The sequence below is a fragment of the Arachis stenosperma genome, chromosome 6 (assembly GCF_014773155.1).
Source record: "Arachis stenosperma cultivar V10309 chromosome 6, arast.V10309.gnm1.PFL2, whole genome shotgun sequence".
NCBI classification, from domain to species: Eukaryota; Viridiplantae; Streptophyta; class Magnoliopsida; order Fabales; family Fabaceae; genus Arachis; species Arachis stenosperma.
In genome coordinates this window covers 1,759,484-1,786,033 of record NC_080382.1, presented here as the reverse complement: position 1 = coordinate 1,786,033, position 26,550 = coordinate 1,759,484, and the positions used below count along the sequence as shown (strand labels likewise).

The window sequence follows — 26,550 nt, the reverse complement described above, 5'->3', positions numbered from 1 at the left end:
ATCAACAAAAATCATAACACAATAACTACGAGAACTGAATAATTATTAGCAAAAAATTTAAGTAATCAAGAACAATAACAGCAAATAAATTCAATAACTACAAGAACTAAACATCTATATATGCAACAACAACATAATAATTAATAAGAAGAATCAGCAACAAGAAGAACAACTAACAGAGGTTGAAGAAGAACAATCAAAGACAAGATGCTGAAGAACAGAATTGAGTGACAGAGTCGCACACTATACCTGAACGCCAAAAGGAATGGAGCTGGAGGCGAGCAGGTCTGAAAGCGACAGTGACGAGAGTCAGAAGACGACGACAAGGCAACAGCAGAGCTCGTAGAGTGACAAACAAAAAAACTCGTTGCTTCAAGCTCTGGTAGAAGAAGAGAACCCACCGTCGGAGAGGGCAAAAAAGGTTTAGGATTTTTTGTTAAAAAAAAATAAAAACAAGATAGAATAAAGACAGGGATAAGTGGAACCTATCTGGACGACGAAGGAGAGACATAACTCTAGCGACAGAGGGAGCGCGGCCAACAATGGCAGAGACAGAGGGAGCAACTTCGTTTGAGCCTATGAAACACGATACAAGCGACTTGACGCAGACTTTGGAGGAGAATAGAGGTGGGTAGCACTGACGGCAGGTGGCCAAAGGGGCTGCTGGAGGTAGTTGCAGGGGAGAGAGAAGAGAGAGGAGAATCAGGGAGAGAGAAGAGTGTTCTTGAAAGTTAGGGAAGAGGGTTGCGTATTTTGAATTTAGATTATATTTATCATCGGGTTTATCGGTGGATAAATCCGATGGTAATGTATTGCGTATGACTAAAATACAGCGTTCCATTAATTGAGCTTTTACCAGTCCGCTGGTAATTCCGATGGTAATCCTCGCGCCAATTTTTTTTCTTTCTAAACATTACTGGCGGATTTACCGTCAAAAAATTTAATTCGACGGTAATTTTTTTACCAACGAATTTATTGTCATATCCGTCGATAAATTCGCTGGTAAACCCACTGCTAACGTTCGACGCTAATTCTAACGGTATTTAGCATTTTTCTTATAATGAAGGATAGAACGCTAGCAACAACAGGATGATAAACACACAACCAAATTGGAGCGTGCTTGGAAAGCTCAAAATTCACCCAAGTGTCTTGAATTTTGTGTGGAGATTGATGAGGAATTCCCTCCCAACAAAACTGAATTTGTAAAGAAGAGGTGGGAATTGACTAGCCCTTTGTCCAAGATGTTTTCGAGGAGAAGAATCAGATATGCACTTGTTTAGGGACTGATTTCATTCAAAGATTTTGGGTTTTGACTCCCTTTACCTTAAGGCCAGAGACTGAAAATGGGTTAAGTCTCCAAACGTAGGGGGAAAATATGCTGAAAATTCTAGATAGAAAACAAAGAGAATTATTTTGTACTTGTTTGTATGCTATTTGGAAATCCAGGATGCTCTGGTTTTTGAAGGTAAAAGGATTGATGTGTTGGAAATGATAGAGCTAGCTGAGAAAAGCATCAAGGAATTCTGCGTAGCAAACATAACCGGGACACTGTTGGTCTGAGCATTTCAACTGAAGTTTGGGAGTGCCAAAAGTCATGATCACCACCTCTTCTAAACCAAATTAAGGTGAAGAAGCTCCTGATCATATTTGTAACATAGCATCATTGGATTGTCTTAGTCCTATATGTTGCCTTAATCAGTAAAGATTTATTCTTTCGAAAAAAATAAATAAATATGAGTGCAAATAATTACTATTTATTTTCTAAGGTACATGATAAATAAATTCTAAGTCTTCGTTAAACAAATTAAAATTTAGATAAAGAAGACTAAATGATATATATATATATATATATATATATATATATATATATATATAATATATATATATATATATATATATAACGAAATTAAAATATAGGCTAAGATACTACAAAAAAAGGCTTTGCCGCTAGTAGTTACAGATGTACTAGATATACATGATTTATATGGCTATTGACATGTTTCGGTGAATCATCAAAGTCCTTTGCCCCGAGAAATTCTTAGGCACTTGCTCTGTTATATTCATTATTTGATACTTGATTGTTTTATTTCTATATACTAAGACACTAAAAAATGACCTTACATGTATGATGTATCAAATGGTGAATGTGAGAGAACAAGCGAAGGAGCAAACGATTCCTACTAATGTGCACTGAAATATGGAGTTATATTTCATATGTCATTCCAATCTTGAGAAGTCTCTTACGAGGAATTGCCATTAACTTGTCTCCTTGGCGGAAGTTCTTTCTCAAAAAGCTGTAAGCATAGTTGACAACTATTTTATTGAGGAAAGATGAATTTGATTGAGCCACCACCTCTGCTTCGCCTAACATATATACCACACCCTTTTCCATTGCCTTGTCTATGAATTTGACCTCATCTTCAGCACCCTGGATGGGCGGATCAGAGAAAGTGGACGACTTTTTAGGTGCCACATGAACGATGGGATCCGAGGAGGCACGAGACACAATGCCTTGGTTATTATTGTTTGGAATTATTCTGCTGGAAGAATTAGCAGACCTTACTTTAGTTCCTTCCTGCAATACTTGTGCTTCTGCTTCTTTGAGTGCCATCTGATCACTACTTTCTGCTACATCAGCCCCCTCAGTAAGCATAAAACTTTCTTGTTGAATGAAGGCCTTAAGATTTTGTATTAATTGGGATTCAAACTCGATAGGATCTTCAAGTCCATCCTTGTAACCGTGCCTCACCACACACCGGAACATTCGATACTCTCTAGGCTCGACATGGCGAAATAGGAACCTCTCCTCCAAAGCAACTCGGCTGACAGGGATGGCCTTGATCGAAACGAAGACAAGGACCGAATGGATGGATGACACACTGGCAATGAGATGAGGGAATATCGGAGGAATCCCCTGAACAAGCTCAGAGTAGAGAAGCCCCATTCCCGGAACTCGGCTTATGTCTGGATTGACGGCCAATTCTCTTATGTACTCACTGGAAACTTTGTTTCTGAGCTCAAACATGTATCTCTCTTTGTGCACGTAATGCCAGATTCCCATTAATGTTGTTATGAACAAAGCAGAAGCAATTGGAAGAAAGCCTCCACCCGTGAATTTGGTTATCTGAGATGAGAAATACAAAGCTTCTGTGCAACCGAATACCAAGAAGAAAATAGCAACTTGCCATATGCTCTTCTTCCATATAACCAACATTATCAACGAAACCAAAGTTGTTGTGATCATCATATCCCCGATAACGGCAATCCCTGTATCGTCCACATAAATAATATTTAGAATTTCTTTGTAATGTAATATATGTAGATATTCCAAAATGTTACATGCAAAATTATAAGCAAAATCTAGTATATAGCTAACATGGTTAGGTAGATATTATAAGCAAAATTAATTACCGTATGCATGACTAATCTTTTCTGTAGTCTTGAAGGCAGCACAAACAATAATGCATGCAATCATGAACATATAGTTGATCTCTGGAATATACACTTGACCCTGATGCTTAGTGGAAGTATGCACGACTTTAACTCGTGGAAAACAACCTAGACTTAGAGCCTGCGATATAATGGAAAATGCTCCTGAAATCATTGCTTGACTTGCTATGATTGCAGCACCAACAGCTACCACAAATGTTGGCCAATATATGGAGTCTGCATGTTCATCATAAACCACAATAATGTCATAAGTCAATTGCTTGATAGGATTTTACTAACTAATGATAATAAATTCCGTGAATTTTCTCAGATCGCTCAACTTACGTGGTAGACTTGCGTAGAAAGTATTCTGCACTTTTCCAGGAAACTTTCGTAGAAATGCTGCTTGCCCAATATATGCAGCCAATATTGCAGGACATGTAATGAAAGAGAAGCTCATCTGCGCCATTAATGATAATGATAATGTATGTTAATGAAAATTAAATGACACTTTGCTATAATTTTTTTAGAAATGTTAGACGGCCATTATTATCTAAAAATATAGGTTAAAATATATTATTAAATTACTAATTAAATTAAAAGTTCAAAAAATTATCTTGTCAAATAAATTTCTTTTTCTGTTATTTTTAATCAAAATTTTAATATGTATTAGATGAATAAATTTTTAATAATTTTTATTGTAAGAACTTTAGATTCAATAAATGTTATTATAAGTAAATTTAATTAGGAGAGCAAACTATCCAATTTGAAATTCCTTAAAACGAATTTGAGGGTATATTCTAAAATTAATATTAAAGAAATTGGATATATTCACAAAGACAAGTTTAAATTTATTTATTTACTTACTTGGATTGCTCGTACATTGAAGTGACCCAAGTCTGCAAACATAGCTTCAGATCCTATGATTATACGAATTTTAATTAGAATTAAAGAACACTACAGTTTAACTAACAATATTGATAAACTAGGTATATAAATGCAACTCACCTGTTATACATAGAAACACTCCACCAAGTGATAACCATCCTTTTTTACCATTGCGTTTGAAGTAATCGACTATATATTTTGGATTAAAAGCACGTAACACTCCAAGATCATATTTGAACAAATTGTAGAGACCGATCCCCCCAATGAATGCAAACCACACAAAGATAATTGGTGCGAAGGTGAATCCCACTTTATCCGTACCGAATCGTTGCATCGAAAATAGGCCAATTAAGATCACTATAGTGATCCCCACTACAGCTTCTGATTTAGAGGGAAAAAAAAATATTAATTATTTTTATGTAAAGTTAATAATTAATTTTTTTTGTTAAATAATAATTTAATTAAATTTATAAAATTATTTTATAATTCTCATTTTATTTGTAAGTTTAAACATGACTAAGGTTTAAGTACCTTGACCCAGTGATGTACTGATTCCACTTACGGCAGAAAGGACTGCATGTAAAATAATATAATGAACAATATGTTATATACATATGAAGGATCCATTCAATTCGAAGTTAGGAGAGGTTAAAAGCTAGAGAGAATTAAAAACCTGAAATTGAAGGAGTAAGAATGCCGTCTCCTATGACCATGGAAGTTCCTGTTATGGTTGCAAGCAAAAGAAGAATACGAGCAGTGTGACTGTTCTCAAGCATCTGCTTCAGTCTTTGGGCTCGTTTTAACTTGTTAGAGGGTGTGTCCAGTTTATAGTTAGAAAGTTCTCTGTCTTCTGGTTGTTGATTTGGAACCAAACTAACCTTTAAGTGTCTGCATATCAGTGAATACAATGCAAATGCTCCACCTACACACACAACATTTTTCTCCTTCAAATATACATACACATCTCACTTGAAATTAAGTATTGATCTTTTTTTTTAATTTATATTATAGATTAAAAATAATGAATATTACAATATTAACCAATGTGAGATTAGTGTGACAATTATAAGTTCCTTGATTATATAATGATAGTCGTGAGTTTAAATCATGTAAATAACAAAATTATTTTTCCAGGGAGAATAAAAAATTAAAAAATGATAATCAGGATTCAAGAGAGACCACATATTTTGTTTGGTTTAGATTTTCTGTTTTTTTTTCTAAAAATAAAAAATAATATAAAAAACAAGTTTGGTTATTTATTTTATTTTTATTTTTATTTTCAGATTTAAAAAACAAACCCAAAATTTTAGAAAATTTTGAAACGACAAAATGACTATTTCTATGTTTTCACTTTGGAGCCATGGCACTTTTGTAGTTTTAAAGAACTAAATTCTTCTCTAACAAAATCCCACATGGCTTTGTCACAATCCAATGGTGGCTGAAGACTTCGTTTGTTGTCAACAAGTCAACAACATCAACATCAACATCCATGTTGTTCACCTTCATAACTATGAGTTATGAAAATTATTCTTCTTATGATTGGTTATGTAACCATTAGATATTTTCCTTCTCTATTTAGCGCTAAATTAGACCTATAAAGTAAGGATATTTTTTTATTTATTGTGATTTTTTATCTTAATAAAAAAATAGAAATATTTAAACAATTAAAATATTATTACGTATTAGTATGTTTAATTTTATATTTAATAAATATTTTTAAAATAAATTGAAAAATAATATATATTATTAATTTTTAAAATAAAATATATTTTAAATATTTTATATAATTAAAAAATATTAAAAATAATTAAAAAATTAATTTATATTTTAATATTAATAAAATATTATTATAATTTATCCAAAAAATATTTTATATTTTTTATATAAATAATATTTATATATTTTATAAAAATTTTAATTTAGGTATCCACATATTTTATATCTATCATGTCTAGTGTTTATAGAAGTATCCATTTTTTCAATTTTTCAATCAATGGCGGTGTTCAACAGGATAAACATGACAAAAAGGTGGAAAGATTATCAGAATTGAGTAACTACTAACAAGTGACTGACACGGGAGAGCTGTTTAGTGTCATGATTGATTTATGGCAAGCGGTGGCTTTGTTGTGACATGTACGTGCGGTGGTGTGAAAAGTGAAAAGGGTAGGTGGCGTGTGAAAAGATAAAAGGGTAGGTGGGGGCATGAAGCAAGTGGAAAAGTATAGTAAAAGTGGAAAACAAACAAAACAAAAGTTTTCAAACATTGTAAAACTGAAAATGGAAATAAATCTTGAAGATATCAAATAGAAAAGGAAAATTGGAAATGTTTCTTAAAATAAATATGCACATTTTTTTATGGTTTTGCCGTTTTGCTAATAATACAAATATAATTGATTTAGAATCTAAAAATATTTGTCTAATTTATTAAAAAAATTAAAAATTGATATTTAATTTTAAAAATATAAAAATTAAATTAGACAAAAATTAAATATCAAATCATAAATACTATAAAATTCACCTAATATAAAAAAGAAATGATTTTGTAAAGAATCTGAACTTTGCTTATAAGTATTTAATGCTATTGAAATTTTTAAAATTTTGTTTTTTTTTTCTATAAAATTATTTAATTTTATATTCTTAACAAATACTTGAACAAAATCTATATATTAAAAATATCAAAGAATCTTAAATAAATATTTTAATTGACGCTTATTAGTAATATTAAAAAATATATATTACGTGTATAGCCCAAAAAAAATTACTGAGAAAATGAAATAATTTTCTTTCTTTAATTCACACATAAAGACAAAATACAAAAGAGAAACTTTTCTGCTTTAATTCCACATAAATGAGCGTTTGAACTTTGACCAATTTATAGATTTGGTACATGAACTTAAGAAAGTTACTCATCAATTTCAAACATAAAATTTCAATTTCACATTCAACAGTAAAATATATCTTTTCTTTCTATACATAGAATAATCTTATGAGTTTTAAAATTGATAATGTCACTTTTTTATATATTTTTTAAAATTGTATTCTTTAAATTTTTTTTAAGAATAATTTGTAAACAACATACAATAAAGAGTAAAGACTGGTATTATCAATTAGAGATGACTCTCTTATATCTTCTAGAATTTTATTAATTTATCCTATCTGTGACGTTTTAATTTAACTATTTTATATTTATTTGTATAATTCGTTGTCACTGTATTTGTATAATATCCTATTATGAGTGTATAATAAGAATCAAATATAGATTTCTAATTTAGTTCTTATTATATATATTTGATTTTGGAGTACGTACTACATTTTATATTATACGAGGTATATAAAAGCTGTATAAAAATTAAAAAAGGAACAAATATTGTAATTTGTAATACTAAAGAAGAATGAACAGGGACGCGAGCTTAGACTCTCAAAAAGAAAAACAAACAAAAGCTAACAAAGCGTGAATTTATTAGCGAATGAATCTGGTACCTTTATCTATAATCTAACAAAATACAAATTACCATTATCATTGATAGTTAATAACAAAGTAACAATAAAGCACATAAACTAATTAATGCATTTGATAAAAACAAGAATAGATCGCTCTTGGCCGTCCGTTTTGAAGTAATTAAAATAAAATATTAAGAATTAATGATGAAAAAATTTTGACACCAAATCTAACAATAAGAATCAATTAAGATATTTCTCTCCTACATAACCAAAATAAATAATAAATAAATAAAATAAAAGTAGTATATGAGGGAAAAAGATCAGAAGAAGTTACCGTTGCCGTTGTCATTAGCCCATAACACAATGAAGACGTATTTAAGCATAGGAATGAGCACAATAGTGTAGATGATGAGGGATAACACACCAAGAATATCATCATTGTTTTTTATTCCATCAGTAAAAGTACTCTCAAACACATACAGAGGAGATGTTCCAATATCGCCATAAACAATTCCTATACTTTGAAATGCCAAACTCAACGTTGTTCTCCAACTCAACTGTCATCATTAAAAAGTTAACTATAATATTAAAAACTTAATATTTTTAATTTTATTTTATATTTTAATTAAAATTAACAAATTTTTTATAATTAATTTTATAAAAATATATCCGTCATAAAATTATTAAATAATTGAATATATTTAATTAAACGTGTTTAACTGAATTATTTGATAATTTTAATGTTTTTTCTACGGTAAAATATCTTTCATCCACAATTTTTTTTTATCAAAACAAAATTATTCCATTGTAATAGAAATGTAAAAACTCAAGTACAGTCGACTTCACATCTTCACGTGAAATTGATACTTGAGAGCCGTCTAACAGCTCTTAAATATCAACTTCACATGAAGTCGACTTCACCTAATTTTCGCTTAATAGAAATCTATTAACATTCAAGAGAATCAATAATATCAGTTTTTTGCAGAAGTATTTTTTTTCACCTAACATTCCCTTTCACGGGTAGTGAGTAGTACTTAGTATACCTTAGAGCCATGGCTGTCGCTGAGCGAAACTCTTCCAGCTTCTAAGTTGAGAGAATCTACGCGGCGGAGCTTAGCCCAAGAAACCTTTCGGTCTTTGAGCTTATTGTTGGTTTCCACGGCGGTGGCCACCGTCTCCGTCTCTTCCTCTATGCCCATCCGATCTGCTTCCACTGACATATTTATCGCACTACGCGTGCGTGGTTGCACAGTTTCCCTCGCTTGCGTTATTTATTTATTTTGTTGTAGATAAATAGAGGGATTGCTGGGTTTTGCAGGAGATGTTCAACTCGCATTTCGCATCCTCCGTTTTTATAGGCAAAAAAGTCAGATCTTGCTGGCTCACGTACATTTCCAAAGATTTTTTAATCATCAATAATTGAACAACTTTATAATAAACAAACACCCCCGCCTCCCAGAACACAAAGTCTAACGTTGACTTTAACTTGCCATATGTATTATGAAGTCACTGGTTTGGTTTACTGCATATTCCAATAATGCGAGATCAATTTGAGACTGAATCATTTATTACATGCTGCGTCACTCCATGGATTATAGTAGTACGTCTTTGAAGTTAAGGAGTTACCATGTATAGACAAATTCCGCGTGGCATTAATTATATATTATTGAGTTAACTGTACTTGCAAAGTTGCAATGCAAGTTGCTTTTACAAGTTTGAAAATATATGTAAAATTCGTATATCTAAAAGTAGCGCAACAATTTTATCCATATTAAATGTGCTATATTTATATTAATGATTAGATTTTATTAAATAAAAATAAAAAAATATTATTAAAAAAAGAATATTAATAAATTCTAATAAATATATATAAAATATTGTAATACATAAATAAATATTTTTAATAATAATATTTTAAATAATAATATATTTTTTTATTTTTAAATAAATAAATATAAAATATTTAACACAAAAATATAACTATTTTTATTAATTTAAAAATATTTTTTTGTGCAGAGAGAAACTGAGTGAGTAATATAAAGCGGGCCATCTCCATAAAAAAATTTTTTTGTTAACAAAAATTAAAATTGGGAGGCAGGGTCACTGGCTTACTGCCCCCTTCAACAGTAAGAGCCTCCATCCCTCGTGAACTTTTGTCACCGTACTTGTACTTAGTAGTGTTTATGGTGCGGTTTAAATTGGTTTTGAATAAAAAATTTATTTGATTTAAATACTAAATTTATTTGATCCGATCCAATTTCAAGCGGTTTGGATTAGATTGAATTTATCGTTTTATAAATTAAAAAAATTAAATACATATAACAAGTTTCAACATTAAATTTTAAATAATTAACAAGGACATAACAAGTTTTAACAATATCTTAACAAACCAACAATAACATAATAATAAAAATAAAATTATGGGTTAGTTAAAATGAATAAATAAATAATATTTTGAACATAAAATATTTATTAAATAATAATAATACATGAATAATATAAAAATATATAACAAATTAAACATGTTATAAGTATAATGATAAATATAATAATAAAATAATAATATTATAGCACATTATGCGATTTTGATTGGATTTAATTGGTTATGAAAAGTAGATCCGAAATCCGATCTGATCCAACAGTTTATAAAAAATAAAATCCAATCAAACCCAAATTAATTGATTAGTTTGAATTTAAACACCTAAATACCTAATTATATGTATATATTATTAGTTCAAACATTTACAACCTTTTATGATTGATGACTTTTCAAACCAACAAATATAATGGTTCATATATAACCGTTATTATTTGAAGTATCTCAAAATAAAATAGTTAATAATTAACCGTTTACTTAATTAATATTAATAATATTTATAATAATATTATTAACATTAATTTTTTAAATTTGTATATATTTTTTAAACTCCTGCTATTTATAAAATTTAAATATCATTCAAATATATGTATAAATAATGTGTCATTAAGATTAAATATTCTTTTAGTATAAAATTTTTTAAAGTTCTAACAAAATAATAGGTGTTTAATTGATTAAACCTAAACTTTATATATTAGTATAAAAAAATCACACACATTATTTGTACCTTTTAAGTTTAAGAGCCTATAATTTTAAGCATTTATATGACCTTGTACTCATCTTGATTTTATGAATATTTACGAGAATAAAACCTCTTAAAATTCTTGATTAGAGCGGCATCACCCTTATATTTATATAGGTGGAATCTTTTGATAAATAATATTATCAATCCATTAAAAGCTTCATATCACCCTCCTAATTTATTTAGGGTTAATTACAATTTTGGTTCCTAAGGTATAGGCCGAAAATTTGTTCGTCCCTAACCTTTTTTTACACACAAAATCGTCCTAAAGTTTAACTTGGTTTTAAAAGCGTCATTTTTATTTAAATCTTAAAATTTATTACCAAATTATCCCTAACAACAAAATTTATAACATTAAAAAAAAAAGAGAGAAAGACGACGGATGAGAGAGAGAAAGGGAATCACAGAGAAGGAAAGAAGAAGAAGGGGCCAGGGAAGGGAAAGAAAGGAAGAGCGAAAAACGGGGGACGATGCCGGCGAGGCTTGGAGCCGCTGTTGTCATCGGGAATCAGAACCTGTAGAGGGGGAGAGAGCTCGTGAGGGAGAGAGGAGATGCGAGCCAGTGACGCACTGAGAGAGGAGGACGAAGGAGGCGCTGTCCGCGCCTTGCCGCCGTTAAGGAGCTCACGAAGAAACAAAGAGAAAAAGAACAACCAGGGAGAGGAAGAGGGATGCCTCGTCGCCGTCGTGCTCTGCCACTGTTACTGACCTCGTCGCCGCTTTGCATCCTCACAGTTGGTCCCTGCCGCTGCTCTTTCCTAGAGTTCCGATTCTGCTTCTGATTTATTGATTGAGTAAACTACCATAATACTATTTCTATTCATAAAAGTTTTAAACACTAACAAATTTACCCACGAAAAATAAAATTAAAGTTGTACCAATGAAAAATGGGTTCCATATGACAAAATTATCCAAACCCTAAAATACTATCCAAAAATCCCAAACTCCTTCTTAACCTAACCTAACCCACCCTAAACCCTAACCCTTTACCACTGCTAAAATTTTTCCAGATCTCATCCACAACCGTCAGTGCCACCTTCACCATAACTCAGCAGTTGAGTTGAAAGCGACAAAGATGGCATCAGCAAACGGCAAAAACAGAGTTGGCCAAACTAGGAGCAGAGTTATGTTCATGGATCACAAGTTTTATCCCTTTTAACTTGGTGGCAAGGCAAACGGAAAAAGAGACATAGCCGCCAGTTCCAACAACGATATGGAAGTCGAAATCACGCAAATGGTGAAAGCAACAGATAAGGGATCTTAACAAACGATAACGGAAGAAGAAGTGGTTGTGAGGGGCGATGAAGGGGCGAATTAACCTCACCGAAGGAACCGAGACGAAGCTGTACCCTGAGGAAGGGACTGCAGTGCTTTGCACGCTGTTTGTAGTGCCAACAAAGAGGAACTCCGTTGTGGGGTTGGCCAGTTTGAGCTCATCCGCAATGGCCGATGCAAGGTACATGTGGCTGCCGGTGCCGCCGGCTGCGAAGACCACCCGGAGGTTGTTATCCGCGGCAGCGAGATTCAGGGTTAAGCAGCGTAAAACTTGAATGGTCCTCCTGTGTTCAGAGATCAGAGATGGAAAGACTTGCCTGGGAGTTAGCGGTTGCCAAGTGACTAAGTGAGAATAGGGGAATGTGGTAATGGTTCAGCTTGTAACTTGGAAAATGATGCGAATAGTTTGGTGACAATGGCTGCGGTTGTGGATGAGATTTGGAGAGAAAGAATTTTAGTGGTGGTAAAGGGTTAGGGATTTTGGTGGGTTAGGTTAGGTTAAAGAAGGGTAATTTGGGTTTTTTTTTGTAGTTTTTTAGGGTTTGGATAGTTTTGTCGTAAGTAACCCATCTTTCATGGGTATAACTTCAATTTCGTTCTTTTGTGGGTAGATTTGTCAGCGTTTAAAACTTTTATGGGTAAAAATGAGATTTGGAGAGAAAGAATTTTAGTGGTGGTAAAGGGTTAGGTATTTTGGTGGGTTAGGTTAAGTTAAAGAAGGGTAATTTGAGTTTTTTTTTTTGTAGTTTTTTAGGGTTTGGATAGTTTTGTCGTAAGTAACCGATCTTTCATGGGTACAACTTCAATGTCGTTCTTTTGTGGGTAGATTTGTCAGCGTTTAAAACTTTTATGGATAAAAATGAGAGTTTACACTTATTGATTTTATTATTACATTGTTGATTCTACAATACTTCATGCCAGGCAAACCTAGCATGCACGGTGTTGCAGAGCGAAGGAGTCAAACTCTTAAGGATATAGTGAGAAGTATGATTAGTCATTCTTTCTTTCCTGAATCACTTTGGGGAGAAGCCTTAAAGATTGCAGCGTACATTTTTAATAGGGTGCCAAACAAAGTAGTTAATAAAACTCCTTATAAATTTTGAATCGGAAAAAAATCCAATATAAAGCATTTATACATTAAGAGATGTCTAGCTAAAGCGCGACTTTATAGGTCACATGGAAAAAAATTGAACTCAAGAACAATTAGTTGCTACTTTGTTGATTACGCTAAGCGATCACGGGGTACAAGTATTACAATCTTGCATCAAAGTCTATTTTTGAAACAGAAAATGCGAGATTTTTTGAAGATGTTAAATTTTGAAAAATGAAATATTAGGAATGCTGCTTTTGATGAGAATTATGTAACTGATAATAATCAGGTTTTCATATCTATTGTTATTTAAAATATAGTTACAGTACAAGAGCACAATGAAAATCGTATTGTAGATTCAGTTACAATACTAAAGAACAATGAGAATATTATTGTTGCTCAAAATACTGCTACGGTACAGTAGAATAATGAGAATTCTCTTTAACTCCAACCCATGCAACAAGCTCAACAACCAAGAAGTGTTATTAAGGATATCCAATAAAAAAAAAAGAGAACTCAAATTTCGGATGAATATGTAGTCTATCTTCAAGAACACGAGGATGACATTGGTTTAACAGAAAATGACCCAATCATTTTTTACCAAGCTATAATTTGGATGCCATTAAATCGATAAAAAAGATTTTTTCAATGAAAAAAGATAGTTTATATTTTTTAATGTGTTTAACAAATTTCTAATAGTAAAAGTAAAAGCATTAGAAAAATATAAAAATATTTTTTTGAGAAACTACAATTTACATATTTTTTTTAAAAAGATCTTTTATTCTTTAAAAAAAGATGTTTTTTACATAATAAATGAATAAAAAGGTACTTTTATCTTACTTTACCCAAACATAATTGATAGATAAAAATATCTTTTTACATGAGATATCCAAATATAAAATCACTTTCACTTTTGTAAAAGATCTTTTAAGAAAATATCATTTGAAAAAAGATATTTTTCGAAAATAGCACCCAAACAAGCCCAAAGTTCTAACTCTGAAAAGTGGATCAATGCTATAAAAGAAGAGATAAAGTCTATGAAAGATAATGACGTTTGGGATCTCGTATAATTATCTAAAGGTGTGAAATCAATTGATTGTAAATAGATATTTAAAACCAAAAGGGATTATAAAGGTAATATCAGAAAGATATAAAGCTCGTTTAATTGGTAAAGACTTTACTCAAAAGGAAGGCATGAACTATAAAGAGACTTTCTCTCCGGTATCATCAAAAGACTCTTTTAGAACCATAACGACACTAATAGCTCATTTTGACTTGAAGTTACATTAGATGGATGTAAAGACAACGTTTTTCAATAGTGATATTGATAAAACAATGTATATGGTACAACAAAAAAATTTTGTGTTAGATGATTCAAAATCTATGGTTTATAAGTTGAAAAAATTCATCTATGATCTCACACAAGTTTTTCATCAATGATATCACAAGTTTTCATCAAGTCATTACCTTTTATGATTTTGTGATAAATATTATAGATGAATGTGTATATCGCAAATTTAGTAGGAGTAAATACATATTTTTTGTCTTATATATTGATGACATTCTATTTGTCAATAACGATATAGACTTATTGCATGACACTAAGCAATTTTTATTGAATAACTTTGAAATAAAAGATCTTGGTGATGCCTCTTTTATATAAGGAATTAAGATAATAACAGATCGCTTTCATGGTATTCTTGGATTATCACAAAAGAACTATATCAAAAATATTTTAAGTAAATATAGAATGAAAAGTTGTAGACTAATGTATACACTCATAAATAAAGGAGACAAGTTTAATCTCAAGCAATGTCCCAAAAAATAATCTTGAGAAGACTGCAATGTATGATACACCTTATGCATCAGTAGTAGAGAGCTTAATGTATACTCAAACTTGTACACATCTTGATATATCATTTATAATGAGAGTGTAGAATAGATACTTGAGCAATTCTGGTATGGATCGTTAGATAGCTATTAAACGCATAATGCGCTATTTGATGAGATTAAGAGATTACATGCTTACTTATGGTAGATAAGAAAATTTGGAGATCATTGGGTACTCTGATTCTGATTTTACGGGATGCCATAATAATAGACGCTCTACTTTATGCTGTGTCTTCATGTTGGCTGGAGGAGCTATTGCATGGAAGTCTAACAAATAGACTCTTGTAACTTCTTCAATAATGAAGGCAGAGTACATTACTTGCTTTGAGGAATCCAAACATACATATGGTTGCAAAATTTTGTCATTGAATTTCGTATAGTAGATGACATTGAAGGACCATTGAAAATATTTTGTGACAATAAGTTAGCAGTACTATACTTTAACAATAATAAGCGCTCAACAAAATCGAAGCATATAGACATCAAATTCTTAGTTATCAAGAAGAAAGTTTAAGAAAAACAGATTTTCATAAAATATATAGGGACAGAATATATGCTAGCAGACGAATTAACCCCCTAAAGTCTTTCATGAGCACACTATTCGGATGGGTGTCAATATATATGGTGTCTTGGTTTAGTGGGTGTTTATTTCATAATGTCTTATGACATATATTAAAATCTTTCTGTAGAATTAAGTTGATAATTTATTTCATGTTATGTGCAGCATTTATTTTGCAATATTTTGTTTTATCTTGATCTCAATAAAGTTTTAAGGTTTGACCAACTGGAAATAGACATGCACGAAATCACTTGGCATGTAATTTTTATATTACTCATTCAAATTTGATCTATGTCGTTAAGTATATTAGTAGTGATTATTGTGGTTTTGTCACGATACTAATGTGATAAGAGCTGTATTAATTCTATAACTAATATATAAGACGCCCAGATTGTTAAAATAATTAGAAAAATAACATTCAGATACGCGCATAAAGTTTATAAGATACGATTATCTCAGTAAAGTATATATGCATAACTCAGATGGGAGATTGTTAGAAAATGATTAATTTTCTAACCTATTTATGGATAATACATATATCAGTTATAATTACAAATTAATCTATTTGATAATAAATAACTTATATAACGGTGATCTCATTTATTATCATAAATGCTAAATTGAATAAGTCATGATTATTTTTTATTTGAAACTAAATGAGAATAAAACAAGAAATACTATTTTATTTGAACTTTAGAGATTAATAGGTGACACGCTCAAATATAAATAGTGACTTCATAGTTTTGATCCCTAACACGCCAAACCCGTCACTGTCATTCTTTTTTTCATTAGAAGAGTTATAATTCAGTTCTATCAGGAATATAAAAGGTTTTGATTGAAGAAGACCGAGACATCTCTTCAATCACTTTTATGAATATAAATATACTTTCGCACTATGATATATATTTTTGATAATTTATTATGGATGATCTGAATTATAAAATTATTTGTTCTAACACGTGACTTATGTTACAAGGTTACATACAACACATATATATGTATACTTTCCCATTATATATAGTTAGAAAAATAAAATATTTTTTCAGCAAAAAATTTTTTTGTTCAAGAGAATGAATTTTTTTTATTATTGCTAAGTAAAAAATTTAAAAAATTTATTGTATTTTGGAAGAATATTGCTATCAATTCTATATAATAATTTTTTGTAAGGACAAATATTTTTCTAAAAAAAAAATCTAATCCTATCTTAAAATTACAACACAATTAAATTTTGTTATCTTCTTAATCATAACTTACCCATCAGGTTTATCAAAAAAAAAAAAAAGAATTCTTACAATAGTTGGCTGAAACCTCCTCAATTTTAAGTTATGATGCACATACACTATTGACATGGACACGGTATTATGACATGGGATATATAGACACACTGAATTTAAAATTTTATAAGATACAAATATATATATATAAAATATTTTATAAATAAATTATAATAATATTTTTATATTTTAATTTATTAATATTAAAATATACATTAAATTTTTAATTATTTTTAATATATATTTTTAATGTTATAAAATATTTACAATATTTTTTATTTTAATAAATAATAATATATATTATTTTTATATTCATTTCAAGAATATAGATTAAGAATAAGGTTGGATATATTGATACGTGATAGACTGATGGTGTTTATAAGTGTTCAAATATATTTGGCGAAAATCTTTTTAATTTTTATTAAAATACAGTTGAATACAACAAATACGCATATTAAATTAATATCGATAAATATTATGTTCAAAATATGTCCGACACATTAATATGATAACTCAATAAAATATTCGTAATTCAAAGATTTTTAACACTGCGGAATCATTTTGCAGCAGGACCATATTATTCACAAAATTACTAAAAGAAATCTATATATGCCCAATATATTAGTAAAATAATGTTAATATTATCTTTTATAATAAGTATATGAATCAATTTTTAATTAGTTAATATCATTCATTATTTTTTATAAAATTATGTTTTTAATCCATAACTTTTAAAGTTTTAAAAGGTAGGATTAAAATTTAAGATTTAAAATAAAAAATAATTTAAAAAATTTATGGATGTTAGTTAAAAAATTAAAATTTTGATTAAAAAATATTTTAATAAAAGATTTAGATTTAAGTTTGTATGAAAATATTATAGTGTCAATGTTTTTAGTAAAATAAAACATTAAAAAATGTTGATTTAATACCAAGTTAAATAGAAGCAAAAATTTTCTCATTTAATTATGTCTGTTCGGCAATGTTTTTATTTTTATTAATTAGGATGTGTTTGAAGGATAAAAAATATGGTCAAATTTTTTGAACGCTTTAATTTTTTGGTTTTGTTATTTTTTTTCATTATACACGCAATAACCAACAAATCTTTGCTTTTGCGTTTTCCTGTAATTAACTTGTGTATTTTTTTAATTCCCTTTTACCAATTCTACTATTCATATGTGTTATTGTTTTATTTATAAAATTTTTATTATTTTTATATGAGTTGGTTTTTTTATTTATTATTTTTATCTTTTGTTAATTTTTTATTTGATATTGTATATTTTTATAATTATAATTTTTATGTATTATATATATTATTATCTTTTTATAATATAATTTATTGATTTTATTAGATAGAATAAATTAAAAAAAATATTAACTATAAATAATAATAATAGTAAAAATTATAGCATATTAAAAAAAATACTAATAATATTATAGTAAAATATTATATCAAAAACATACTAAATAATATAAAAATTAAATATATTTAAAAAATAATATTATAGTTTAATAATATATATTTTTAATAATTATTTATCTAAAATAATTTTAATTAATATTATTTGAATAATATTTATTTTATTAAAATTAATTTTAATATAAAATTACTAAATATAAATTATATTAACATAAATTCATTCTCATCTAAAATTAATTCTATAAAATTACTTCTATTCTATAATGGTGGATATTGAACTTTTGTCAATACACAAACGAAACACTGATGGGCTTAGTGGTTGGGCAAGGTCACTGAAAGGCCATGTGATTATGTGAATGCACTTTGTAATTTGTATCATGAGGCACTTTGCAGTTTGTACTATAGGCTTTAATCTCGAATTTCTAGTTAATCAGATTGATTTACGGATTGAGTTCCGTAGTGAGCCTTGGAAGTTGGAAGTGGGAATGACCATCAATTGCTATTTGATAGTCCCTATGCAGCGTGGTTAAGAGAAGAGAAGCGAAGCGAAGCGAAGAGAAGAGAGAGACGAGTACAGCTGTACAGATAAGAGAGAATAAAAGCAGAGCAGTTATCACTTATCAGTTGAGACTCGAAGAATGAAGAATGAAAAGTCCGCAATGTACCGCAGAGGCCGTGGTTGGTCTCCCAGTACGCCATTGCCATCCAATCCTTCCCAACCGGCAAGGGTAATGCAAATTCTGGTCGTTTCTAATTTCTATTGGAATCGAATCTAATTCGAAGCAGATTAATTATGTTCTGTTGATAATTGATTAGGTTGCTGCATGTGGCGCCAGCGAGCAGCAGGGAAGAAAAACATGCTCTTCAGTGGATGATGATAAGAATATGAAGATGCCTCAGCCTCACTCACATGATCCTTTCGATATTTGCCCCCGCCCCTCTCCTGCAGCAACTGTTGTTTTGAAACCATCACTGCTGGAAACCAACCGAGAAAGACGCAAACAAGGAGGAGGTCCTTCTCCTCCTCAAGTGGTAAGGCCCGGCATGATCCTTTTGAAGTCCTATATCTCACTGTCCGATCAGGTGAGTATAGTCAAGATATGCAGGGAGTTAGGGATGGGCTCTGGAGGGTTCTACCAGCCTGGCTATGGAGATGTGGATGGGGAAGGGACTAAGCTCCATTTAAAAATGATGTGCCTCGGCAGACACTGGGACCCACTCTCCAGTCAGTACACAGACTACCGCCCTTCCGATGGAGATAAACCTCCCCAAATTCCCCCCGACTTCCATCGCTTGGTTCGTGACGCAATCGCCCAAGCCCAGACACTTCCCCCCATCGAACCCGACATTTGCATTGTCAATTTTTACTCCCAAAGCGGCCGCCTCGGTCTTCACCAGGTAGATACCTTTATCTATGACTCTTGCTAGCTTAATAAATAATTTTAGTAATAGCAATTTAGTGTTGGAATATATTCGCTTGTGGCAGGACAAGGATGAAAGCCAAGAGAGTCTCCGACAAGGCCTGCCAGTGGTATCCTTCTCAATTGGAGACTCTGCAGACTTTCTGTATGGCGACAGCAGGGACGTGGACAAGGCACAAAAGCTTGAGCTCCATTCAGGGGATGTTTTAATTTTTGGTGGCAAGTCTAGAAATGTATTTCATGGCGTCTCTGCTATTCATCAAAATACTGCCCCCAACCCCTTGCTTCAACAAACTAATCTACGCCCCGGTCGATTGAATCTTACTTTTAGACAGTTTTAGTATTACATACATGTTCCTGTCTCTACGAGTTACCAATCACTATGCTATATGCTTTTGCCAACAAGAAGTAGTTGCTATATGTCAATATATATCCAATGGATGGAAATGCGGTTTTAACGTGGTGTTACATGCTAAACTAATATAAACTAACTATTCTTCTAGTTTCTCAGTGCATCCAAAGGTGGTCTATTTATTTTCCGTTTTAATTCTGTATTCTCTATCTACCATCTTACTTGTGTTACTTCCCTGATTTTCCTTTCTCAAAAGAAGCTAAGCTAATATCCGGCAGTTGAGAGATTGAAAACGATTCAAGGAAAGGATTATGTGCACAGAAGATATTCTTAGTATATTCTCTTTTCAGTTCCAACTACACACTGTAAGACAATGAAAAGTATGTAAAGGCAACTGCGATATTTAATCACTTTTTAGTTTTATTTGAAGTAACCTTCTCTCTTTAAAGCAAAGGTGGCTTGGTAGACCTTACTTTTCAAAAAGAGAGTATTTGACTCACCTTAATGTTGGCTGTCAAACTTCACTAGCACAAGAACAAAACGAGTTCTTTAAGACTGCGTTTGTTTACAGACACAGGACACTTCTGGGCTCTTATCCTGTTCTTCGTGGCTTGTCCTGTCCTGTTCCCGAAAACAACACAGCCTAAAAGACTTTTTTTTTGTACTCTCATTAATAGGCAATTCAGTCACTTATTAGTTTAGCCACATATATCACATTATAATTTAAAATATAATAAATAGCATTGTTGGAGCTACACTGCACTACTGTAAAACATGTTCATGCACAGCAATCATGCTCGGTTCTCTAAAGCCAGTGCAGCAGAGTCAACATGTACAAGCAAACAAGAATAAACTTTCTGTTTCAATCTGTCAACAGTCTCCACCAACGCATCGCTCTCTGAGCTTAAACTGCTTCTAAGTTTGTCCAGCCATTCGTTTGCATGCTTAAGATTGGATAATGTGAGAGCTATATGGTTGGCCAACTCCATCTGCTTCCCTGTGATATACTTGCTCTCCTTGCCCTTCGCCTGGGGATCGGAGCGCATAGAGAACCCGGCATCCAATGTCTTTTCCAAGTACTTCAGAAACCATGATCTTGTTTCATTCAACAACACCTCTCTCAGATCATTTATCTCTTTCATACTATCCCCTTTGGCCCATTCTTGTTTCTCACTCGCTGTTAATTCGATTAAGGGTTTTGAAGACTTTGATGTGCTTTTACCAGATGCTAAATCTGTCTTTTTTCCAGGTTTGTCGTCCTTTTCTGCAGGAGGTGGAATTTTATACAGCTGAAGTGATTTATCTTTCGACTTAGTTGTGCCGATCGGCTGGTCCACGAGCTGCTGGAGAGCAAAGAACTTGTTCATTATGATGTGGGGGTTCTCTGCTGCTGCAGAGGAGCAGATATTGGCAAAAGTACTGAAAAGGAAAGAATGAGGTAAGAACTAAAATTTAGAAAACTGCAAATGGAGTTGTTGAGCTCACTTTTTTTCCAAAGCAACTGATGAGAATGTGTTGATTCCATGAATGATTAACCATTAATGCGACTAATGTGTGGGGGAATATTGGATACAAATTTCACATACCTTAGGCACTTGATTAACGTTGCTGCTGCAGATGCTTCTTTTTGAGCTTCCACTACAACCTGAGAGGCCAGGTGTTTCCTTCTAAGAATTCCCTTAACAAATGAAGATAAAGTGGAAAAGCGGGGAAGTTAGGTTTGTATATGATTGCTAAGAAAAGAACCATGTTAATCTTATAAACACAGGTTTTCAGATAGCATTGCTTTATAAAGAAGATAAAGATCTTTAATTTAGGGACATGGGGTGACATATCAATAACACTCAAATATAGCAAAGTCGTAAGTGGTTATAGAGAATAAGATATACTGAAAGTGAGGGAAAGTAATGCACCTTTCCAGGCCTAAACAGTTTGGCTGGCAAAGAGGACCATGGAATAGCCTCAATGTTATTAATTTTATCTTTATTGCTGGGAAAAAGATTCGTGTTCATATTTTCCTGTTTAATAAAATTGCATCTGGTAGAAGTGCGCTTCGAAGGTGCTGTAGCATTCTCCTGGGTGTTAGATTGAGCAACATAATGCCTTGGTGAAAGTTCTTCAAGTTGAGTTGGAGTCCTTGAGTGTAACTGCAATGCTAAAACCAATGATTCTCACTATATTGTCTTCTTTAGCAAAGAATACCAACATTAAACTGATTTTTTGTGTTATTGCAACAGAATGTAATCTGCAAACGCAATAATTTTCCACTTCATGAATTTTACCAAAACATGGCAGTGCAACATGATTTCTTTCAATGAATATCTTTCTTTGGGGTGTGCTGCATTACTTTATTAAATTATTGATAAAGAAATTTCTTGCTTAACCGTTCCATAGCTACATGGAAGAGGTTGAGTTCTGCACCCCACATGATTGAGCCTTCAAAAAATAGAAATCCTGTGCAAATCATACCTGACCTTTAGTCTCTTGTTGCTTTCCTTTTGCGGATCCAACCTTCTTACCATCTGTACTAGTCTCTAAATAATTTCCTTTGCTTTCGACATTATTATTGTTATTGTTATCTGGGACATTCACCTTTGAGTTTGGATTTAGTACCCCCTGCATGTACCTGGATGCAACACCAGCTTTTTCCTCTTTAATTATTATCTTGTGCCTTGAACTTGGATTCTCTTTGGCATCTAAGTCCAGGGATTTGGGGGCATTAACTCCAATGTTATCAGGATGCGCTGGACGCTCTGACACTTCTAACATCTGCATCAAATCCTTGGGTTTGCCTTCGAAACTGTGCCGGCCTGGAACTGGTCTAACCCCGACAAGAATGGGGACCGGAGTACCGGCTTCAATTCTATCCACATAAAAGAATTGTCCAAGCTGCAACTGATTGTTCAAGATAAGCTCATTGTCCTCCTTTGAGAGAGAAACGTAGGTAGAATGAGAAGAGTCAGATACTTTTATGAAGAAACCTTGGTTTGGCCACAATTCCGAGCCTGATAAGGCAGGGACAATGCTGATCACCTGCAGAAGGAAGGAGCGGTGTTCGCTGCCAACTTTTACGTTGGAATTCATACTTTGGAGAAGTTTGAGAAGTACTCCCGGTATGAGGGATGCCATTCTTCTTCCCCTTTCTTCTAATTCTTGGCCTGACTAATTTGATGAAAGTAGAAAAATCTGATTGATTCATTATAGTTTGTGTTAAAAAATATGAGAACTAAGCAACAATATGAATTGCTTGGAACTAAAATAAGAAAAGCATTGTATTACCTGGGAGCGTGAGTGAGAGTAGGAGGAGAATAAAAGTAAAAGTGAGAATGCAACCTAAGAGGAAAATGGGTGCAGAGTGCAGAGATAACAACCTAGTTGGTTGGCTTCCAAAACAGAACGGAATATTCCTCTCTCTCAAGTCTCAAGTGCCTTACCTTAACCAACAATGTCCAAAGCTTTGCATGTCAGTCACGTAACCATCAAATTCTCTTGGCTTCAAAGGGAAGGGACTTCTTATTATCATCATTATCATCAAAACTCAAACATTCTGTGAGACTCAATGACAAATCAGCAACTTTATTATAAATGAAAGAAAGAAAGAATACTATTTTGGTGGCCGGTGGGGATCAATACGGTCATGTTTCGTTTTTAAGTTAGAGGAAATGTAACCATTAAGTTTAGGTAAGGATATTCTCATGTCAATTTCTTGCGAATAATCATTTGAAGCCACCATCACCATTCTCCACAGTTGATGGAAGATCGAAATTCAAAATTCGTCGTTTCCTACTTGCAGATATTTCTTTTCCTAGCTGCATCTTGTAGTTGGAAATTCTTTTCTAAAAATATTTGTTTATTTTATTTTTTTTATCAAAAGCTACATCTATCTTTATTTATTTGAAAACACCCAGAAAATTAATTATCTATTGTAATCTACAAAAGAGTGTAGTTTGCGCAAAATTATACACTCCACCATGCTTAAAAAGGAGAGAATAGCTTGTGTGCTCATAAATTATACATGTACAATTTATATAATAAAGCACAAAAGCTAGCCAATACAAAAGAAAAAGATAATAATAATAACACACTCAAACTAGCATCTTTTTGTTAAAAAACAAAAGCAAAATATATTTTCTGCTCTTAATATTGTTGAAATTCTTTAAAATTATCTTTGATATTTAATTCGATTAACTTTTAATCTCAACGTTTGAAATAATTCTAGTTTTATTTTTATTATTAATTTCGTAGCCAACAATTTGTAAAGTTAATTTTCTAATGAAAAATATTAAGAATCATTAAAATTTATTATTTTTTATCATTATTTAATTATCAACTTAATTTTTTTAATATAATTTTTTGTCTATTAATCTAACATTTTATCTCATACTTTTAAGTATTGATGATTAACTAATTGTCAAAAATAATAAAAAGTCTGATAGCTCTTTTAACATTCATCTTTTCTAATTTGTCTACCCCAATTCCAATTCTAAATCTATTCCCAACCCAACTCCACCCTAATAGCTGCCACCATCCTTCACTATCGCCATCATCCCCATACCCAACCGTCACCACCCCTTCACCCATCACCACCCTCTCCTGCAGCTCTCACCATCCCCTATCCATTAAATCATCATTATTAATGACGACGATGACAATCAAGATTAGGGTGATGTTAGAGGGTTGGAGTAAAGAGTTGGAGGTGAATGTCCGGGTTAGCATGAAGGGTTAGAAGGTGACATTGATATTGAATTAAGGTTGGAGAGTGAGGACGAAGGTTGAAATTAAAGTTAAGATTAAGAAGTGAAGATAGAAACAAGTGATACGATTAAGGACAGAAATAAAAAGAAGGAAAAATGGATAAAAGTATATAAAGATTTTTATACGGTGGATAAATATATATTCTAATCTTTTAATGGGTTATTTGTACATATTAATATGAAATTTTGTTGTTATTTTTAACTTTTTGTCACCTGAGTAATTTTTCTGGTGGTGATAGAGACTAGGTGACACGTTATTATATGATGTGACCGTTTTGGATGACAATAAAAAATAAAATTATTAAATTTATTAAAATAAAATTTTTGCCACCGCTACCACCAGCACAACATCATTTTCGAACAAACACCCAACATCATGCATCAACACCACATTTCGCAGCTACCACTTTAAAATTCAATCCAAACTCTTTCACTGTCACCCAGTCATGTCACCCTCTCAAACTCCCAACCTCTTATTGTCAGGAATGAAAATGGTAGAACGGAAGTAAGAATAATTTTATTTTAACAAATTTAATAATTTTATTTTCTATTGTGTCATCCAAAACGGCTTCATACATAATAACGTGCCATTTGGCCTTCACCACCGCTAAAAAAATTACTCAGACAACAAAAAGTTAGAAATGACAACGTAGTTTCATATTGGTGTGTACAAATTATAGTTATCAAAATCGAATCGATAATCGAACTGGATTCATTGGTTCAACCGATGAATTATTGGTCCAACTGATAAAATCGATCTCACGTAAATAAAAAATATAAAATAGTCAAAAACCTAAAATTAAAATTTAAATATATATATTTTTACTAACATTTTAAAAACAATTAAAGTCTCAAATTCTATAAATAATTAATACAAAGATAGACATAAAATTAATTTGTACTACTCTAATAGTATCTTAATTGGATACAATAAGAATAATAATCTATAAATTATATCTAAAGAGTAATTTCAAAGTCTAAATATCTTTATATAGTTAAATAATTATATAAATTTATCTTTTTCTTAGAATAAATAATTTTTATTTTATTTTTATATTCATGATTATTTTTTATTTTGAAATTAATTAATTTGTACTTCAATTAAAAAATAATTAATTTAAAAAATATTAAATTAAGTATTTCCGTGTATATATATATGTGTGTGTATTAGTTAGGATATTATATAAATAAAATATATAGTATAAAAAACATGAATGATACTAAAAAATAAATTAGTCTAATTATTGTCAACTTGATCTTTATATGAAAAGAGCTAAGTTTGACTCCTCTATATAAAAATCTGTGTGTACTTTTACCTATCTTTCCTAAAAAGAAAAACAACTTGCCTCTCATTTAATAGTAAAAATATTAACGATAAAGAAAAAAAAATATTTAAAGTTTAAACATTGGGGATAAAGTTAAATACTAAAGATAATTTTAAAAAAATTTAAAACGTTAAAAGACCAAAAACATACTTAAAAAAAAATATCCTCTCAATGTAAAAGTTATACCTAATAATTAAAAATAAATTTCACATATGAATTAAATGCATTAGCAAATTAATTAGAATGCAAATATCTTACTCACGGAGAGGGACGGGTATTTACGTATCCATAGCCGTCCTGAACACCCACACATTGT

The 26,550-nt window shown here is 31.2% G+C and overlaps 3 protein-coding genes across 5 annotated transcripts; 1 reads left to right on the top strand and 2 right to left on the bottom strand.

Moving 5' to 3' along the window:
* Positions 1–1,924: 1,924 nt before the first annotated feature.
* On the bottom strand, positions 1,925–9,092 carry LOC130933200 (potassium transporter 5-like). The gene is made up of 9 exons (XM_057862750.1): positions 8,802–9,092; positions 8,093–8,315; positions 4,991–5,239; positions 4,849–4,890; positions 4,438–4,698; positions 4,297–4,349; positions 3,775–3,889; positions 3,412–3,666; positions 1,925–3,267 (listed from the first exon to the last, which is right to left on the bottom strand). Exons 1-9 carry the CDS (start codon positions 8,976–8,978, stop codon positions 2,204–2,206), a joined length of 2,439 nt encoding a protein of 812 aa, XP_057718733.1. The 5' UTR covers positions 8,979–9,092; the 3' UTR covers positions 1,925–2,203.
* A 9,668-nt stretch (positions 9,093–18,760) lies between these two features.
* LOC130936563 (uncharacterized) lies at positions 18,761–20,684 on the top strand. Its single transcript, XM_057866651.1, has 3 exons — positions 18,761–19,110; positions 19,199–19,780; positions 19,869–20,684. The coding sequence occupies exons 1-3, from the start codon at positions 19,021–19,023 to the stop codon at positions 20,142–20,144; spliced, it is 948 nt and encodes a 315-aa protein (XP_057722634.1). The 5' UTR covers positions 18,761–19,020; the 3' UTR covers positions 20,145–20,684.
* A 262-nt stretch (positions 20,685–20,946) lies between these two features.
* LOC130936561 (uncharacterized) lies at positions 20,947–23,500 on the bottom strand. 3 transcript variants are annotated; one of them, XM_057866648.1, is made up of 5 exons: positions 23,435–23,500; positions 22,625–23,317; positions 22,069–22,302; positions 21,742–21,833; positions 20,947–21,574 (listed from the first exon to the last, which is right to left on the bottom strand). In XM_057866648.1, the coding sequence occupies exons 2-5, from the start codon at positions 23,282–23,284 to the stop codon at positions 20,947–20,949; spliced, it is 1,614 nt and encodes a 537-aa protein (XP_057722631.1). In that variant the 5' UTR covers positions 23,285–23,317; positions 23,435–23,500. The 3 variants fall into 3 exon arrangements, with proteins under 3 accessions (XP_057722631.1, XP_057722633.1, XP_057722632.1); XM_057866650.1 differs by lacking the exon at positions 23,435–23,500 and having other exon boundaries at positions 22,625–23,080; positions 23,189–23,287; XM_057866649.1 differs by lacking the exon at positions 23,435–23,500 and having other exon boundaries at positions 22,625–23,050; positions 23,123–23,284.
* Between the last annotated feature and the right edge of the window lie 3,050 nt (positions 23,501–26,550).

What these genes read in the sequence shown, in the direction of transcription:
- LOC130933200 (XM_057862750.1), bottom strand. Translation starts at nt 8,978, where the DNA reads ATGTCAGTGGAAGCAGATCGGATGGGCATAGAGGAAGAGACGGAGACG. An exon ending in TCAATGTACGAGCAATCCAA is followed by an intron (nt 3,890 to 4,296) that starts GTAAGTAAATAA and finishes TTAATGGCGCAG; the next exon opens with ATGAGCTTCTCTTTCATTAC. An exon ending in AAAGATTAGTCATGCATACG is followed by an intron (nt 3,268 to 3,411) that starts GTAATTAATTTT and finishes TGGACGATACAG; the next exon opens with GGATTGCCGTTATCGGGGAT.
- LOC130936563 (XM_057866651.1), top strand. Translation starts at nt 19,021, where the DNA reads ATGAAGAATGAAAAGTCCGCAATGTACCGCAGAGGCCGTGGTTGGTCT. An exon ending in ATCCTTCCCAACCGGCAAGG is followed by an intron (nt 19,111 to 19,198) that starts GTAATGCAAATT and finishes ATAATTGATTAG; the next exon opens with GTTGCTGCATGTGGCGCCAG. An exon ending in GCCGCCTCGGTCTTCACCAG is followed by an intron (nt 19,781 to 19,868) that starts GTAGATACCTTT and finishes CGCTTGTGGCAG; the next exon opens with GACAAGGATGAAAGCCAAGA.
- LOC130936561 (XM_057866648.1), bottom strand. Translation starts at nt 23,284, where the DNA reads ATGGCATCCCTCATACCGGGAGTACTTCTCAAACTTCTCCAAAGTATG. An exon ending in AACTGTTTAGGCCTGGAAAG is followed by an intron (nt 21,834 to 22,068) that starts GTGCATTACTTT and finishes TCATTTGTTAAG; the next exon opens with GGAATTCTTAGAAGGAAACA. An exon ending in ACGTTAATCAAGTGCCTAAG is followed by an intron (nt 21,575 to 21,741) that starts GTATGTGAAATT and finishes TTTCCTTTTCAG; the next exon opens with TACTTTTGCCAATATCTGCT.